This window comes from Lynx rufus, unplaced genomic scaffold (assembly GCF_022079265.1).
Source record: "Lynx rufus isolate CCGP_SWC_20201006 ecotype Redwood Valley unplaced genomic scaffold, mLynRuf1.p SCAF_6, whole genome shotgun sequence".
Classification (NCBI taxonomy): domain Eukaryota; kingdom Metazoa; phylum Chordata; class Mammalia; order Carnivora; family Felidae; genus Lynx; species Lynx rufus.
In genome coordinates this window covers 117778236-117797457 of record NW_025814878.1, presented here as the reverse complement: position 1 = coordinate 117797457, position 19222 = coordinate 117778236, and the positions used below count along the sequence as shown (strand labels likewise).

General features: G+C 40.0%; 1 protein-coding gene across 3 annotated transcripts in view; it reads right to left on the bottom strand.

Moving 5' to 3' along the window:
- The window catches only part of DUSP22 (dual specificity phosphatase 22), a 62812-nt gene that overhangs the window by 24989 nt on the left and 18601 nt on the right, over positions 1 to 19222 (bottom strand). For all 3 annotated transcript variants that reach the window (XM_047102829.1, XM_047102830.1, XM_047102831.1), the window contains exon 3: positions 15174 to 15256. In XM_047102829.1, the coding sequence (XP_046958785.1) occupies positions 15174 to 15256 (83 nt within the window). The remainder of the gene's footprint in view (positions 1 to 15173; positions 15257 to 19222) is intronic.

The window sequence follows — 19222 nt, the reverse complement described above, 5'->3', positions numbered from 1 at the left end:
TGCAGTTGGCTCCAAAGTCATGACCCAGTGCAGACAGGCCAGGCACAAATGGTCTTTAAGGTCTAGGTCTCCATATTTAGTTTACTACATGCTCTAAATGGTCTCAGCAGAATCTTGTGAACAGTCTCACTAACAATGGGAAATAATAACTAAGGTGGGCAGGCAAAATGCTCAGGTATCTTCAGGACTGCATTAAATTGGGGAATAAATGGCCCCAGGCTTTAGACCCAACACAGGCTCCTGGATGATGCTGGCAGGATTTGCAAACAGGCCTGTGTTTATTGGGACACAGTCATGCCTGTTCATCTATACATTGTCAATAGCTCCTTTCATGGTACAGGAGACAGTACTGTACCGTAACAGGAAACTTAGGGCCCACAGAGCTCAAAATATTTACTATCTGGCCCTTGATAAAAATGTGTGCCGAGCCCTGGTCTAGTCAATGACATTTCACAGTCATTTTCATGGTTTCAAGTTCATCTTGCATGTCAAATTTTTCTTCTATATTTAAATGATATCCGATACAGAATAGCACCTTCTTTTTAAAAAAAAATGTTTATTTAATTTTGAGAGGTGGGGAGTGAACGTGGCAGGGACAGAGAGAGGGAGGCAGAGGATCCAAAGCAGGCTTGCACTGACAGCAGAGAGCCCAATGCAAGCTTGAATTCATGAACTGCGAGATCATGACCTGAGCTGAAGTTGGATGCTTAACCAACTGAGCCACCCAGGTGCTCTTGATACAGCACAGCACCTTCTTAGAATTGCGATATTCTAAATCATTAGTTGTGCTCAGTTCTCTTCTTTCTCTGAAAAAGAGGGGGACAGAGGAATCTTCCTCTAATATAGGACATTTTTAACAAAGAAATTAGATGCAATATGTGAAACACACTAAGTGCTGCTAGTAGGTGCTCAATAACTGGAAAAGGCAAGTTTGTTGTCAGTCATCTCTATCTTGATTGCAGCCTCAGGTTACCAGCAAATTCAGTGTTACACAGACCAGGCTTCAGAACGCTGTTAGCAGACAGCTCACTAGAACCAGTGGGAAGAGCCACATTCACTCTTGTTTGTCTACTAGGCCTGGATGAGCACACCTGCCTGAGTCATCCTCACCTTTTCAGCAAGAAGGTGACTGTTTCCCTTCTTAAATACATCTCTCTACTCAGGGAGGAACATAGTGTTGTTTCAAACATTATTTGTGTCCTATTTTGGAGATTACTAAACAAATGAGTTCTCAGACTCTCTCACTTATGATAGAATAATAAATTCACTGAAGACTGAGTTACTGACTTTGTAGATTGCCACTTGTCTTCAGTCTTGGATACAATCTGCAGCTTTGAAAAAGCTAAGAAGCTTTTTCTAAAGAGCACTCAATCTCTTGGGCCTAACATCACCTCCTCTATGTGGGATCAGACCTCGAAGTGGTTTGTTTCAAGAATGAAAACAAGCAGGTTTCATTCTTGAAACAAAACTGACCCTATGAGCTGTCCAGTCGTACGTGGGTAGGGCTAATGTTTATGACATGCAAAGGCTACAGGTGGTAAAGGACAGTGCACGAGCCACACAAGAAGGGCCATGGAACTCAGAACAGTGAGAAAGAGCTATGGGCTGGAAGGATAGAGAGGAGTAGGGCAGAGAACAGAACCTGTCCCATTTCTCCTGAATATAAGGAAGAGTATCCCTCTACAATGAAGGTAAATGTGGATTAGAGACTGCATTAAATTTCTGTTTCATGGAACATTCATGTACAACAGATAAGGGGTGTCCTATTACCCAAACATAATGGGGGAGTGCATTTTCCTTGCTCTGTTTTAAGGATTGGCTGGTCAATGTTCCATGGCCTTCCTTTGAAAGGGCAGCATTTTACCAAATCTTCCCTCCCCCACTGCTGCCATTGAAAGCAATCTGATGGGCTATTTTTATTTTGACAGCTGCATCCTCTTGCACTAGGCACAGAAGGAAGTCCCAGACCACTTTTGTTAGAGCCCATATAGGACTCACAAGGAGAGATCGAGCACTGGCCACCAAGGAGGTTAAAGGTCCCTCCTTCATTGGGGTCAGCAGGACCTCAGGATTACTGTTTGGGACTATTCAACCACAATGCCACCACACATACAGGAGCAACAGCAAGAGAGGTTTCCATTGGAAAAGCGGGCTAGCCTCAGTGTAAAGGAACATTTAAAAAAACACTTAGAAATGTTATTCTTTGTTAGCTATGACATAATTTTTGTTATTTTTTAAAAGAAGTTTATTTATTTATTTTGGGAGAGGGAGAAAGGGAGAGAGAGAGAGAGAGAGAATGAACATGTGTGTGCATGTATGCATGAGCGGGGCTGGAGCAGAGAGAGGGAGAGATGTGGGACTCCATCTCATTACTGTGAGATCATGACCTGAGCTGAAATCAAGAGTCAGACACTTAACTGACTGATGCCCCGATCAGGTGCCCTGATAATTTTTGTTCTTTAGGGCATAGTATCAGAGCATTCTATAATGCAGCTTAAATTAATCATTTATAGTAGCTTTGAAATTACCTTCTGCTTGGGTAGCTGTGGGGATGGTCTCCTTGACAAGGTATTTCACTAAATAGGTAAAGTCAAGTTGGACCAGTTCCACCATTTTGAAGCCCCAACTGCTTTAAAGATCTGTAAATTCTGAGATGATTTCTAAACTACTCTGCTTAGGAATAGTTTCCATGGTTCAATTTGAGGTCTGGGATCAGCTCTGTTTGTCTGTGATGCCTTACCCCATGCTCACACAATATCAGAAAAGCTGTCTCTTTGCAGCCATTTAAAGGGTAAAGGCATAGCCTGATGGCAGCTTTCCCATGTCCTCTCCATTCTCTGGAAGCTGGCTATGGTTCTCACCAAAGGAATCTTATGGATCATTTCCTTTTAGTTGGGAAAAATCTGAGAAGCAAATAAGTATGTCCATATTGGCCCTCAAGAGAAGAAGGCTCTAATTCAGATCTTGGATGCATCTACTACTTTTCCCTCACCAGTGCTATAAGCAGGTATGGCTTGACTAGCTCAAACTTTCACCATGTATTTCATTTGCTTTCCCATTAGAAAAGCAGATAAGAGCTAGTTGAAGATGCTTCTAAGTAATGCATGTTGAAACTCAACATCTGTACTAGTTGTGGTGATAACTGAAAGGAGAAATAATTTCTCAATTCAAACCCAGGGTTTGACACAATTCTCTGCCCCAGCATACACATAAAGGTCTGTAAAACATCTCAGGAGTCAGACCACAGAGAGGGGGAAACATTTCAAAGAGTAGTATGGGCATGACCTGTCCACTTAGCCTGAACTGAGATGATGACTCTTAGCTAGGTGCCATTGGTTTACTCTTGGGCTTTTAAAGTCAGTTTGGATCACTTCCCTTGCAGCTGTGGCAGGCACAAGGTCCACCTGCAGTGCCTACCAGCAATGAATTACTAGGAGCACCTAAAAATGGCAAATTTGCTTAAACCAGTCTTCAGTAAACCAGACTACATTTAAATATTTTTTATCTTATGGCTGAAAACAATAGTGCCTACAGAGCCATTATACCCTGCTTTGGGTCTTAATCAACAACCAACCAACCAACCAACCAATATAACCTTTAACTTCTCATTCCAATTTCTGACTACAGACTCAAAGGCCCCTCACCCAAGGAGCCTGCAATTTGTCCAATTCCCTTGGGCTAGACATCCTCTGCCATTACCACTACGATGCTCAGATTTCCTGAAGGTCTGCCAGCTACACGCTGTGCTGTCCTAACCTGGAACCAAAAACATATTTCCTTATGAGGATACTTACTTTGGTTGTATCTTCCAAATTAAGCTGCTCTTCCCTTTTAAACTCCTTAGTAAAATTGGGCCCCTATTAAAAGCTTTCCAGAGTTTGCTCCTATGTCACTTGTTCTGCCTTCTAGTGCTAGCATCTAGCACAACCATGCACAAGAATTTCTTGTTAAGGGTTGATGGCCAAAGAACTGCAGAACTGCATTATATCTGCACCAGAGCTCTTTTCTCTCTAACCCCTCTGTGCTCTGGGGTGCCCCTAAAGAGTACCTCAAGGACTGTACTCAAAAAAGTTGAGACTACCTAGCACCCATCAAGGGGTGTGAATTTAGGAATAATAATCAAGATTCATCTACCTCACCTGACACGTGACTGATGGGAGCATGTGTTTATATGCTTTCAATGTTATTAACACCACATAAAAGTCAGACGCTTCCATGTTCCCAGGATTCTGTTCATTCTCTAGCCTCCTATTCATCCTGTTGAAGCATTTTCTTGCATGGTTTTATTCCATCACAATGGCTTAGCTACAAGTCTACAATGATGATGCTAAACCTTCATCTCCAGCCTAGATCTCTCTCCTGAGCCCTGGACATATATTTCTATTCATTTGGGAATATCACATGAGCATTTCACCCAGAACTTATCTTGCTGCTTCTTCAATTCCAGCTCTGCCTCCCCGAATGCTCACATCCATCCATTGGTGGTACATCTGTCTTTTAGCCCATCATGCTGTGGCCTCAGACATCCCTAGCTTCTCCCTTGCTTCACTCCCCATATCTAATTATAAACAATTCTTAGAAATGGCTTTCTGTATTTTGAAGCCATTTTATGAAGTACCTACAAGTTCATGGCTGTTAAAATTTCTTGACAGATTGTTCCTTTTTTTCATTTATATAGTTCCTCCTTAATCCAATTTTATTCTTTTGCTTTCAATTCTATTTTGTCTGATAAAAATATTGCTATGCCACATTTCTTTTGGTTCATTTACACTGAAAAATCTTTGCTCATCCTTTGATTTTTAACCTTGCTGTGTCACGTTGTGGAAATGACTCTTCCACTTCTACAGAAAAATCCACTCTCAGCATCCCAGTTCAAACCATCACCATTTCTGACCAGGATTACTGTAAGAGCTTCCTAAAGTTTCCTTGATATCCATCACCCTCACTCATCCCATTCCCTAGTCAATACCCTGGAAAAGGAACCTGAATGTGTCACCTGACTTGGTTCATAAATCTTTGCTGAGTCTCTGCTTCACAGATAAAGCTCAGACTCCTCAACTTGACAAATAAAAACTTTCCAATCTGCTCTGAGCCTGCCTCTGCAGCCTGGCCACTCTGCCCTGATGAGCCTTTCACAAGTCACAGAACATGCCTTGCCTTTGCACATCTGGTGCCTCTGCATGCCTAGAGAAATCTCATTCCCCCACCCTGTCTGTGTTCACCATCAGTACCTAAAAAACTTTTGTTATCTCTTGAGACCACACCAAATTGTCAACTCCTTGGCAAATCATGGCTGACCTGGCTGGGTTAGCCATTTTCTCAAGTTCCCCAGAGCCCCTCACCTCTGTTATGCATTCACAACTTTGCACTGTTACAAGGATTTCTGTGCCTGTCTCTTCTTAATGCTGGGCCCCATCTTACTTCTTTGTATTTTATCCCCAATCCTTGTTACAAGGTAAGTAAACATCTGCTGAATCTGAGGGAATAACTCCTAATTTAGCCAAAAGGAGAACTGAGTATGGCCCCACCCTTACCCCACCATGTTGACCACCTTCTCCACTCTATAATCAGCCAATCTCCACACATCTCTTATGGCTCCAGGGCTTATTTCCCCCTTCCTGACCAGTCCGGAAGGGCTGCGAAGGGCTGCTCCTAGTCGAGACATACCTCCCCACTGAACCAAACCATACTGGTTCTACAAGGTTGCCTCAACACCCCTCTTTACAAAGTCTTCCCCAAACTTCCCAGCCCATGAGTCTGAATATTTTGCATAAATAGACAGAATTTCTACCATGTGCTTCAGCATTTATAGGCAATTTATGTAGTTGTATCAATGTATACTATCACTCCAGCTGAAGCACACAGGGGAGACCACAAGTTACATACTTCTCCTGAGACCGTGGTTTGGAGATATTGACAGATCAATGGGATATATTCCCCATTGAAGAAAAGGAGGGATGCAAACAAGGCAAGCCCACTTCAGAAACACTCAACACACAGTGTGCTCAGTACTTGAACACACAGGAGAGTCAGGACAGGAAGGACAAAAAAGGGCACTCAGCAAGAAATACTAAAAAAACTGGGACTTGATTTAGAGAAAAGTTTAGGAAGAGTGCTTTGTAAAAGTCTTCAGTTATGTGGAGAGGCTGGACAATATATATGAGTACTAAAGAGAAGGTTTACATCTGAAATGCAGGGTGCTCTAGAAAGCCAGAGAAAAGAAAGGTTAACATAGATCTGTTTCACTTAAGGACAAAAAAGCACCGTTTCCTCTCTAGAAGAAATAAAGATTTCAAGCCCCTTTTAGTCCATTCATGCTGGAATTCTGGTTTTATAATTCCATTTGCAAGTGAGCTTGTCACAGAGGGGTCAACAGCCAGATGGAACTTTCTTACGCACTTGACTGCCCACACACACGGAACTCAGATACAGCTTGATTCAAGAAAGAGCGATTACTAGACAGTTTTCGATACCTACCATAATCATTTCTATTTGAGTCATTTCTATTTAAGTCTGGGGTTGGCTTCAAACAAATTTACCTCAACACATGAAAGCTGCTGCAAGCCTTTGGTATGGTAGGTGCCACTGATACTTGGGTGGCATCAAAGACTTTCCTAGAGAGGTGAAAACAATGGGGGTTCACTGGAAACAATTGTCAATCTGAAAACCATGGTCAAACAATGATTTGTTTTCAAAGGCCCAGGACCTCATTAGCAATTTGATAGTGTGAAGGTTCTGCAATGCCAATAAACTAACTAAAATCATCCACATTGGATACACTGGCCAATCTACATAGGAAATCTCACCCAATGCTTCAAGCTGCACTAGGGGATTTGTGAATCTTAAGAAAGGACATAAATTCATTTAACTGAAACAATCAAATAGAAGTTAATTGATACCAAAAATAAAATCTAGACAGTTGAAAGGTTTGTCTCGGGCTACCTTCTCCCTTTCAAGATTAAGATAACTGAAATGAATGGTTTCTATCCCCTGATCATGGACAACAAGGATGTAATGTGTCTGATGTCCAACATGCACACATGAATCCATAGGGAACACTTTTACCACAGAACCCATTCTGGCCAAGCCTCAATATCCACTTGTCACTACTACAGAGACCAGGGGTATGGCCACCCACCTGCCTGCCTCCCTTCCCTACCTTTCTTCATTCAAAAAGAAACTATGAAGAGACTCCCACTGTGAAAAAAATAAAACTAGACACAAAAGTGAAATTCATCCTTCCTACCCTCTTTTCCCATCCTACTCCACTTACCATTCTGAAGAATCTGGCACGGTCCTTCCAAACCCTTACCTGTACATTTACATGCATATAAATGTACACACAGAAATATATAATTGATATTTAATTTTATATAAATGGGATTATATTGTAGATATTATTTTACAACTTGCTTATTTTGCTTAACAATTAACTTTTTCCTGTGTATACCTATAAACCTTTCTCTTTTTGAATTGCTGCAGAGTATTTCTTAACATGGTTGTATCATAATTGATTACTATCCTTCTGCTGAATGTGTGGGTTGGCTCCAATTTTTTGCCATTACAAACAGAGCTGCAGTGAACATCGTTGCCCATACCTCTGTGAGTACAAGATAAAACACGTGGCTTTCATTAATTACCTATCCTCCTAGGGGAAATGTGTCCTATAGCTCCTGTGACTTGAAGGTCATGGGCAGGGTGGGGCCCTTGGGTCCTGAAAACTGAGGACCAACATGGATACCAGGTAGAAAGGCAGAGCTGGGGGTGACACCCTGCAAGTGTGCTTATGTGGCTGCCAAAGGAAGACCACGGGCAATAAGGATCTTCCTCATGAGCCAGAACACAAGCCCCTATGCTTGAATGTTCTCTCAGCTTTTCATGATCTGGCTATTAAGTCCTTGAAGTCTGAGACAATGCCTCAACCAACCCTGCCTGTACTTCAAGCATATTGCCTTGGGTATGGCAAACCTTCTAATTGATCACTCACTGTCTGTGTCTTAAAATGTACTTTCCTCCTTGTAGGACAAAGCTTCTAATGCAAACCAAAGGTGGCTAAAGGATCCTTAAGAGATCAATCAGAACATCATAGAAGTATCACAGGGAATTCTTGGTTATAATAACTTAGCAAAAGATAATTCTGAACTAGAGTCCATAAGAACTCCATAAAACAGTACATCTACTTTTGCTATCACTTACTGACAAGTGAGGAACACAACAAACAAACCACATAAATGAGGCTACACTGCATTAAACAGATCCTCTGGCTTCACTTATAACTCATGGTTAATAAATCATTCTTGGCACAGCTCTTCTTTCACACCTCTCAATGAACTACAAATGATCAAAGACCTGATTTCCCACTTTGGAATGGAGTTGAAAATGCATGTGGCTCTCAGTTCATCAATAAGTGTCTGCATAGGGACTCCTGTGTACCAGACCCAGGTTGAGTACTGGAGACACCAAAGAAATCTCAGTGTAGTACTTGTCTGCAGTAGGCCTGAAGCCAGCTGAGGAGCCTGGACACAGTAAAGAGTTAGATATCAAACAGAGATTAAATAGCCATTTGATAGACTACAGAGGCTGTCACAGAGTGTATACAATTCACAACCCAGCTCAGAGTATAAACTACAAATATTACAGAAAAAAGGGAAGAAGTCCTGAGGTTGGAGGAAACTGGGAGTGTCCTTCTCAGAAGGAGAGCTGGGGCCAAGCTGTGAGGAAGGGTAGGGCTTGAGCAGGCAATAGCGTAGAAGAAAGAAGAGCATATAGAAGTTTCTTAAACTTTAAATGCCACTTAACACCTTGTTTCTGGTTTGATTTACACTTGGGAAACCAACTTAACTTTTGAGGTAGTGAAATGAGGAGGGTCACCAGACAGACATGTAGCAGACAACCAAGGTACATCAAGGAGCCCCTCAGTCTGCCAACACCACTGTCCAAGTAGACTGAATATCTCACCTTGGTGAGAGTTTCCTCAAAGTAAGTGGGTAATGAAGACAGCAGTACAGACATATAGATAACAATAAGTATCAGAACCAGAAGATGTGGCCAACTATAAACAAAACTAACAAAATGAAATTGTGAGCATGGGCACCTCAAAAAATGTCTTTAGTGTTAAAGGAAATATAAAACAGAACCACCAAGAATAAATGTCGTTTATGAAAACATCTTATTCTTAAAAAAAAAAACAAAAAAACCCTTAAGTGGTTCAAAGTATAAAAGCCAAAACTTAAAATGGAAAGAATACATATCCATGCTGAACTCAAGCTCAAAAAACCTACCTGGTATACATAAAATACCCTGGTTTGACTATATGCATATAAACCACTGTTTTTTTTCTAGTTAATCCTAAAATATAAATCATTTAAAAATTAAAATTATTTGGAGGATTAGTTCAGCAAAGGAATGAGAATACTTTTTAAAGCATTTTTGTTAATAGCAAAAAATAGTTTTGTTTCCTGCAGGTGCTCTGGTTAAGTACACAGAATGAAAAATGAAACAACCTCTGAAATTTTTACATTAGAAAGATAGAGTTCTGTTTCTTTTTTCAGGGGAAGGGAGAAATCTTTCATTGCTCAATATTACTTCCTTAGCACCTACAAACAATATGGGGTTCCTGATATGAAAAAAACACCATCTTTGTGACAGGAGTTTTCACTACCCCTCAAATCTAGAGCAATCAGTAGACACTGAAGACACAGCTCACTGATAAGGAAACACTCCAGAAAAAGCAATCAACTCCCCAACCAAGTCCTACACATAGAAATAGATAAAGGGGTTTTTCCGCCTTCAATATTTAAATTACAGGTCTGGACTTAACTTCTGTTTGAAATTAATGAATGTGGCAATGATTTTCCCCCTGGCCCTGCCACTTGCTAACAGGTGATGTGAGCAAGTCACCAGGTCTGATTATGCTATGAAGGAACCAGAACACTGCCATCCACCTTGCTGGGCTCTCAGTCTTTTTGGAGGATTGAAAGAGATTGGTATGACTGTCATGGAATCAGAGCTCTACCAAAAGTCATGTCTTGGGACTACCAGCTTCCTCCTGGCTGGAATGCAACAGACCAGATTTTTCAAATTCTTATCATCTCCAAAAACCCAGTCAAATGCCTGGTCAACTGCAAATGTCTCCAGATTCATGTGGCAGAGGAAAAACCTTGTTCTCTGATCTTCATTGGCCTCTGTTCCTACTTGATTCCTAGTACTAAGGGCCTACCCTGAGCCAGAGCTCTTCCTCCACTGGACTTAATTATTACTGGTATTTATAAAATACCCATAATATATATCTTGTTTACACTCTAAGGGCTTCATTGGGGAAAATACTGAGATTAATTCCTTCTGTTATCTCCAGCATCTGTCCCAGGGCCTGGCATGTAGCAGGAGTTGAATCAATCAGTCAATCAATCAATCACTCCCTGCCTTCAAAGGCAAGAACGGTTTGGAAAAGAAACTCAACAGTGTGAGGACAGCATTCACAGCAAATAAAACAAAAAAAAAATTGCCAATTAAAAGTAATGAAGAATAGAACTCTGTGCTGGTGGCAGTATTGGAAAACAGGAACTTTCATACATTGCCAGTAAAGGCACAAATGGTATAACCCTTTCCAAAGCATATGTGGCAATATCTACTAATATTGCTTGCAGATTCAGAAGCATCAGTCCTGCAAGGAGAGGACCAAGGCAGTAAGGCACTCTGGGGAAATCTCTGGCTTGGGAAAGAAGATCCAGGTTCCTATTAAGCTACACAGACCAACTATGGGATTCTGGGCAAGTCCCTTCATGTCTCCGAACTTTAGCTTCTTTGTCTACACAATGTAGAATCAAAGTAAGTGATTTCTGGGACCCTGTTCATCTGGGATTCCTATGTCAAACACAGAAAAAGTAGGCATAGAAATGGAGTCAGAGCTCTTCAGAATTGTAGATGTTAATTTAGGGCTGACTCAAGTGAATATATAGGTCCCCAAGTTTCTACTGTTTCTTAGAATCATCATCCCAGAAAATCTACTCCTCAGATACTCTTCTGGAGAAAAAGAAATTGGGGCTTTGGACCTCTTTCTCTTGGCTGACCACCTTGCCTCATGGTTCAAAAGATAAATAAACCTTGTCTCATCCACCGAAGAAGCATCAAAGACCACCTGGTTTTACTAGATGACCAGAGGTGAGGTAAGGCCCAGCCCCTCTACCCTGAGAACAGCACCTTTTATTCTTTCATTTCTTTTCTGCCTTTGGATTGTTAGAAAGAGTACAACACCCTAACATTATATTGGGAAACCCTTCTAAAAAGTACCTAAATAATAGAGAATCACATCTAATTTAACTGAAATCAACCAAATCACAAGTTCCTTAAAAGTCCTTCCTAAAGTAAAATCAATAAATGCATAACTAAAGATGTCTTTAGCATATTCACGAGGCTTTTCATGGCAGATGCACCAGAATGGTCACTGGTCAGGTGTTACAACAGGTTACAAATCATCGGGGCGCCTGGGTGGCGCGGTCGGTTAAGCGTCCGACTTCAGCCAGGTCACGATCTCGCGGTCCGTGAGTTCGAGCCCCGCGTCAGGCTCTGGGCTGATGGCTCAGAGCCTGGAGCCTGTTTCCGATTCTGTGTCTCCCTCTCTCTCTGCCCCTCCCCCGTTCATGCTCTGTCTCTCTCTGTCCCAAAAATAAATAAACGTTGAAAAAAAAAATTTTTTTAAAAAAACAAATCATTATGACCACGAAAGATGTAACAAGCACTAAAACTATGCAATCTTCCATCCTACCAATATTAGGTTCTCACAACAATCTATATTAAGGCAGCCCCATTTGGTAATAAGATCGGGTTTAGCACCCTTTCCCTGATCACAGTCATCTTAGCTTACTAGCTGTGTAAGCATCCCTCTGAACAAGTGCTCACCCAGAAAGCTCACCCTGGACTCTAATGGCCAGCAGACCCCTTTCCTGAGTCCTCCTTAATCTAAATGTCCATGACTCTATACAGCAGAAAATAGTGCCATGGGATGTTATTAGATAGTGTGTTACATAAGCAGGCGCGCGCGCACGCGCACACACACACACACACACACACACACACTGGTTCCCTGTTTAGAAAGATTGATAAGTGTGTATCTTCAATGCAGAACTTGAGAGCTTTTAATAAATATGTGGATCTTCCAGAGGAGCCAATAGTGTGCTAAATTCCCTAAACTTCTTTATTTTTTGCAAAGTATCACATCCCAGGGCTACTGTTCAACAATCTACCCTTTTAGAATCTTCACAAAGCCCTTGACCTATGAGCTCTGTACTAGAAACCATATTGCACAATATGACTACCCTCTTTCACTTAGCTTCCATTACAATAAGAGCATACGTAAAGATTATAAAAGCCTTTGATACTTGATGCTAAGCACCAATTGCTTTTAAACCCATTCAAATATTTGTTGGAAATGAACGAAAGAAGTATTTGCAGTGTAGTGGCTACATGGCAGCAGGGCTTGGAAACTCCTGCATGGAATTAGTAGCACTGAAACCCTTCCGATTTTCAATAATAACAACCTTGCCACTCCCAGACCAGCTCCAGACTAGTGTTGCCCAGAGTAAGTTAGGGGCCATTCAATAAACATGCATGGCTTTGAAGATTTCAGATCACGAAGGAGGTCCCAGCTGTCTCGTCTCCTATGCCTTATCCCTTCACCTTATATTAGGGCTTCTTACCAGTTTGGGGTTCAACTTATTGCAGTTGCTTGGCTCTGCACACAACCTGCCCTCTCACTTTCATCCCTGCTCTACTTCTCTCCAATGATCAAGGCTAGCATAACACAGAGCTGCTGAAGAATAAAATCCATCCCTCAATTTACCAACTCCAAACAATTTCCCTGATTCATCTCAGGCTGGGTGAGATCATGGCTTCTGGAACTGAATTTACAATTTAAGACACAAGAGTCCCTTTATGCACCAGGCAGAGAGCTAAACAAAGTTCTGCAACTTCTGGGACCCTAGTGAATCTCCTGTATCCCAGTAACTTAATGTGAGCACATGAGTTGAAATAACTTTTGGTGACTGAGTCTTCCCACTTGTACTGAGAGACTACTGTTTTAATTTTTTTATAGGAATGTATTTATTAATTACCTGTGAAGTTAAAACTGAAAAAAATAAGAGGAGAAACATTAAAGTATATTATGCTATAAAATGATGGTCTAACTCTTAATGAATATTAAATCACAGGAAAGTACTTATTATCAAGCTGAGGTAAATAACAGCATTCAAAGACTACAATAGGATGTCGCTAAATACAAGCCACCTCTAAAGAAAAGGCACAGAATTTCTTTTTTTTTTTTTTTTTTTCCCAAGCCAGTCCTTATAGACTGAGGTAAGGGAATGAAAAAGAATATTGATGGGGAAACACAGTTTTCCCACAGCTCTGAGGTTTTTGCACAAAGAGTGTCTCTTTATATTGGGTTATAATCCAACCTGTTTTACTTTCTAACCCTTTGTTTCCCACATGTAATGTGGGGGAGATTGGACAAAAAAGGTCCAGAGCTTTTTTATTTCTAACGTGCGGGTCTTGGTTCTGGACAGAAGTTACAATGTGAACAGATTTAAGGGCCATGTTCACGCATGGCAATGTGTTCCATTATATGGAGTATAAAGTAGTGAGGCAGGCCCGGAGGATGAGAGTAGAAAGAACATCTATGCAATTTATTAAAATAAAGGAAACCTCAAGCCTCATCTTGTGATTTAAGAGGAAGTCAATCATGACCAGTTTGTGTTTAACTTATTATCTTGACCATAGCTTGGCTATATTTTAAATATAAAACTATTGTTGACAGATGAAGAAATAGAGTAGCTATTTTCAAAGGAACTGTTAATCTCCAAAAAATGATGTGCTGTTTTGTTTTCAATAAAATCATGCTGCAACACAAATTATAGCACCTTAACAAAAAACCAGAGCTGAAACAACAGAAGGAAGTATGAACTCACAGATCTGGAGAAGTGAACAGAGGTTTGTTCACCATCAATGGTTCTCTGGTACTATAACATTTAATAGAATTACTTATTATACCATGTTCTCATGTCTTTACACTAACTGAAATCTGGCAGCTCTAATTGATAAGGAAAATAAATTTAAAATAAAAGGTATGTTACCTGCTCTTGCATAATGTGAATTTAAATGAAAACAGCTTGAACTAGGATTATTTCTTCCAGAACAAGTAACCCCTCCCCTTCCAATACCCCATCCTAAAATAGAAGAACACCTATGGGTCACAACCACACATGTATTATTTTCTAAAAAAAAAAAAAAGGTAACTTGGGCTCTGTCAAGGCTAAAAAATAGAAGTAGATTTTACTCCTGGCCAACAGCTCAAACCATCCATTAGGGTAAAATTGAAGATGTGAAGGTGCTTTTGGAATTAGTGTACAGGCAGACACACCCTGTTTACTCGAAAACCTAAGCCATAACAAGAGCTTCTACACTGATAGTCCCTGTACCAGAAGCCCTGGAAAATCTCCAGTGACAATTTATCTTCCATTGTCTTTTGTCCTTAAATGTAAATGGTAGATAATTGAGCTCAAATGGGAAAAAAAAAAATCAGGAAATGAGCAGGCTGAATTTTTTTGGATTCTAAAGCTAAGGATAATATTGAAAACAAAGCAAACAGGGGCGCCTGGGTGGCTCAGTCGGTTGAGCGTCTGACTTCAGCTCAGGTCATGATCTCACGGTTCGTGAGTTTGAGCCCCACTTCAGGCTATGTGCTGACAGCTCAGAGTCTGGAGCCTGCTTCTGATTCTGTGTCTCTCTCTCTCTGCCCCTCCCCCGCTTGCTTGCGCACACATGCTCTCTCTCAAAAATAAATAAACATTTAAAAAAAAATTTTTTTAAGAATGCAAATGAGTTTTAAATGTCTTTAACATCTAGAGGTAAATGCGGCATCAACTTATTCTTTGGTATTTAGCGAAGAAAGCCAAGCTAGCAATGTAGCAGGAGTATAATCAGAAAAAGAATACATTCTTCTGCCATGCCACAGACAGGGCATAGACACAAATATGGCCTGGAAACAAAATTAATATGCCCACAGGTACACAACATGAATAGGGGCACATGGAGTCAGAGAGAAGGTAGTTGCCTTCACTAATGTCCTATGCACTCCCAGGAAACACAAATAAAGATAAATGCACGTAGCTCTCCCTTACCTCCAACATAGGCCTGGCACTATCGTGGACAGACAGAATATGTGTCACCTTGTTCTTGCTCAATTGCTCTGCATCTCTGGCATCTGTCATAGAAGAAAGAACATGAGCATTTTATTCTTCTCTGCAAATGAATTAATCCTAAAGTTTAGCCAGGAAAAAATACAATATGACCTGCATATTTCTTTCTTGAAACTTCACAATTGGCCATACCCAATCTAGAATAATCTATATCTAGGAAAATTTAGGAATTGCTTTAATGTATTTTGCAGATAACTAAACTTATTTGTGATTGGCAGATTTTTTTGATACAAAGTGGTCACCTAAAACTTGAAATATATTTAGATTTATGTAGATTTATATTTATATTTAGAATCATGTAATCATGATTGTTGCTGTTTAAGGGAAGTGAAACTATGAGGTCATTTCATAGTTGCCATTTGTTAAATTGTAGACCCTCAGGTTGGTCTTATATGAAATATTAACTATAAAGTTGTTTAATATGTATCAATATTAAAAAATTACCTCTTAATAATTAATAATCTAAGTTACAATCAAATACAAAAGAGACACTCACTATGTAACATATAGGAATCTGCTAGGGATGACTTTACCCTGATGTTAAAGGCAGGGATGGGTTTAAATGCAGATAAGACTGTGTTTTACACCTACAATTCACTTCAGGGTCAAAGTAAAAATGGAACATTTTCTGGAAATCTCAAACAGAATTGTCCATAAATTAACAGTTGGTTATTAAATTATTTGCATATGAAACTAGGGAAACACCAAATTACATTCTCTTCTAATGCTCCTATCTAATGCTGCAGAAGAAAGACTGAATGAATATCCTCAAGTTGGAACCCTTCTGCTAACCTACAAAACGGGTCCACCAAGAAACAGCTCCCCTTATGCCCATGTCCTGACCTGGGACAAGCTTTTTTAAATGACACAGGGTAAAATGATAGAAAGTTAAAAAAGACTGAAAGTCAAATGTTTTTCATGTTTCTGGAAAATATTAATGATATGGGAAAATGCTTTGGATATAATGTTAAGCAGAGTGTAAATGCAGGTACCAAACAATAAGTAGAATATGAGCTCAATTTATAAAAGCATGATAAAGACAAACACATATATGGAAAAATTGCTACAAGGAATTAGCTCTAATACTGATAATCTTGAAAATATGGAATTACTGTGTTTTAATATTTTTTTAATATTTTTTTGTTTTTTTGGGTTTTTTTGGTATACTCAACATAACTGGTTCTGAAAACTTAACATGTCTATGAACTATCTGGGGGGCTTGTTCGGGGCTCCAATTTAGTTCAAGGTCTATGGCAAGACTGAGGAATCTGCAGTTTTCATAAGCCTTGATGATTATGTAGAGACTGAAACACTTTCATAAACATTTTGCACTTTCATAAACATGCACTTTATAAAGTCAGAAAAGAAATCTTTAAAAGTAATACTAAAATGCTGGTTTTAAGGTTTTCTTCATCAATCAACCATCTCCAGTTTCAAATTCAGATTTACACAGCAGCCATCTACACCAAACATAGGGGGATTCAATTCCAAACACCATCCCCCACTCTGCCCCCAACTATCGCAAGTTTTGGCATCAGTGAGTTTGAATTAAATAGGAACTAGAATCATTTAGGATCTCACTGCAGTCAGCTTCCACATTCTCACCAACATGCAATTTTTCCAATCACCACCAGTATGTATGTTTTAGCCAAGTGGTAAAGCAAGATCAAGCTAGAGCTTTGGGTGCTCACAGAAGAGCCCAGACAAGGTGGGACAATACAGGGTGGGACAATACAGAGCAGCTGGTGGAGTGCTTCAAAAGCAGCCTCCTGACATTCTAGGGCAGGATCTTCTGGATTCTGATTCTGCCCAGAATTTGAATTTTAAATATTTGTTTAAATATACTTTTTCCTTTTTTAAAAAATAGCTTTCCTTGAGATAATTTACATGCTACAAATTCACCCTTTTAAAGTATATGATTCAATGGTTTTTAGTATATTCAGAATTTTTGAACCATCACTGCAATCTAACTTTTTTTAGACATTTTTTTAAAGTTTATTTCTTTGTTTTGAGAGAACGTGAATAAGAGCAGGGGAGGGGCAAAGAGGGAGAGAGAGAATCCCAAGCAGGCTCCTCACTGACGACACAGAGCCTGATGCAGGGCTCAAACTCATAAGCTGTGAGGTCATGACCCGAGCCAAAATCAAGAGTCGGACACTTAACCAACTAAGCCACCCAGGTGCCTCTGCAATCTAACTTTAAAACATTTTCATTACCTCATAAATATACTTTTATAACACAAATTAAAATAAACAAAAAATGTGGTTTGGTAATAAAAGTATGCTGTTTTGAATACAGAGAACCACTTGACACCACATATGAGACAACAGATTGTTGGGCTCTAAAGAAAGGAGAAGCAACTCTTAGACAATAATGTTCCTTTTGTTTTGTGCTCCTTTCTGTTTTATTATAGTGCCGTCTGTACTGATACACCACTCTGGGATTACCTTATTCCATAAGCACATGCTCTAACTATTTGAGAGTACATAAAGTGCCTAACCAATACTTTTGGATGATGACATCGGAACTCTTACTCTTTAGGACTACAAATTATTGATGGTTCTGGATGACTACTTACAACCATAGGCACTGTGGTAACAAGCTGTGAATGCAGCTGTAAGACATGACCATGGGGTTATCAGCCCACTCACATGCATATGAAGTTTCACACCAGCTCTCCTTGGGCACAAAATCAAAAGAGTGGAACTTAGTCCTTTGCTGCTCAAACCAGAGTCTGTCAAGCAGCAGCATGGCATCACCTGGGAACCTGCTGGAAATACAGACTCCCAGGCCCACTACCTAACTACATGATCAGAACATGCATCTGAATAAGAACCCCAGAAGACTGTGTGCCCTGTACATATGGAGCTTTGCAGGGCCTCCAGGGAGTGAGCTATGACTTGGTGCCAATGATGTCCCTTCCCCACTGTAGCATGCCATTTTAATGCCATTTCTAAGCCAGAAAACAACTCACAGCCACTTGCAATCACAAATGTAACATTATTAATGCAATAGCATTAATAATGCCAACTGGATGATTACAAGTTAGAATTCCCATGGAAAAAAATCTAGAAGAATATACACTGACCATGGTTACCCTGGGATGTAGAGTTTGGGGAAGTTTTCACTCTATTTAACATATTTCTATCACATTTGGATTTTTAAAGTTTTTATTTTATTTTGACTGATGAGCCTACGTTACTTTTATAATCAGGAAAAGAAAACTTAAAAAAAAAACTACTCACAAAATTCAACATAAATTACATTAATAAGTAAAACAGTCAATCCTTCATTGGTAAAACAGCTAACTATGTTCTTTTCCTCTCTCTCTCTCTCAACATCTCCCCTGACCCCTGGACTCTTGCCCACTCTTGCTACCTGCTTCTGTTTACCCCCCTGAGGCTTCATGTGGACTTCAGAAGAAGCAAATGTCATTTTTACATAGTGGGAGCACTGAAATAGAAACACCTACCTGATCTTTCTCCTTTGCTGTTACACATTCCCTCAGCAGAAGATCCCATCTATCACTGGTAAGACCTTGCTAAGGGAACATGTGGATTCCTGAAAGATGCTGTCTTCAAAAGGTAAAGTGGCAGCCACATGCTTCCTTAAGGAAGGGGAATTAGTGCTCTAGATCTTATACTGATACAGAAGATGAACAGGGGTAACCAGTCCTAAGATGTGAAAAATGCCAGAGTGGCCATGGGAAATAAGCTAGTCCATCAAAGTCAAGCAGAATTGTCTCTAATTGTCTTTGATTTTATTTAAAAATTAACAAAAATATATTGGAAGAAGCACTAGAAAATAACACCATTATCACAAGCACTCTAGAGAAACAGATATTTGGCAGGAAAGAACTTCTTTGATAATGCCTTTCCAATACTCAGAGTACCTGCTACACTGATTTGTGGACTCAAAAGCATGGCCATGCAGGATGAGTGAGCAAAGAGGAGAGCGAAGGTCTCTGTTTT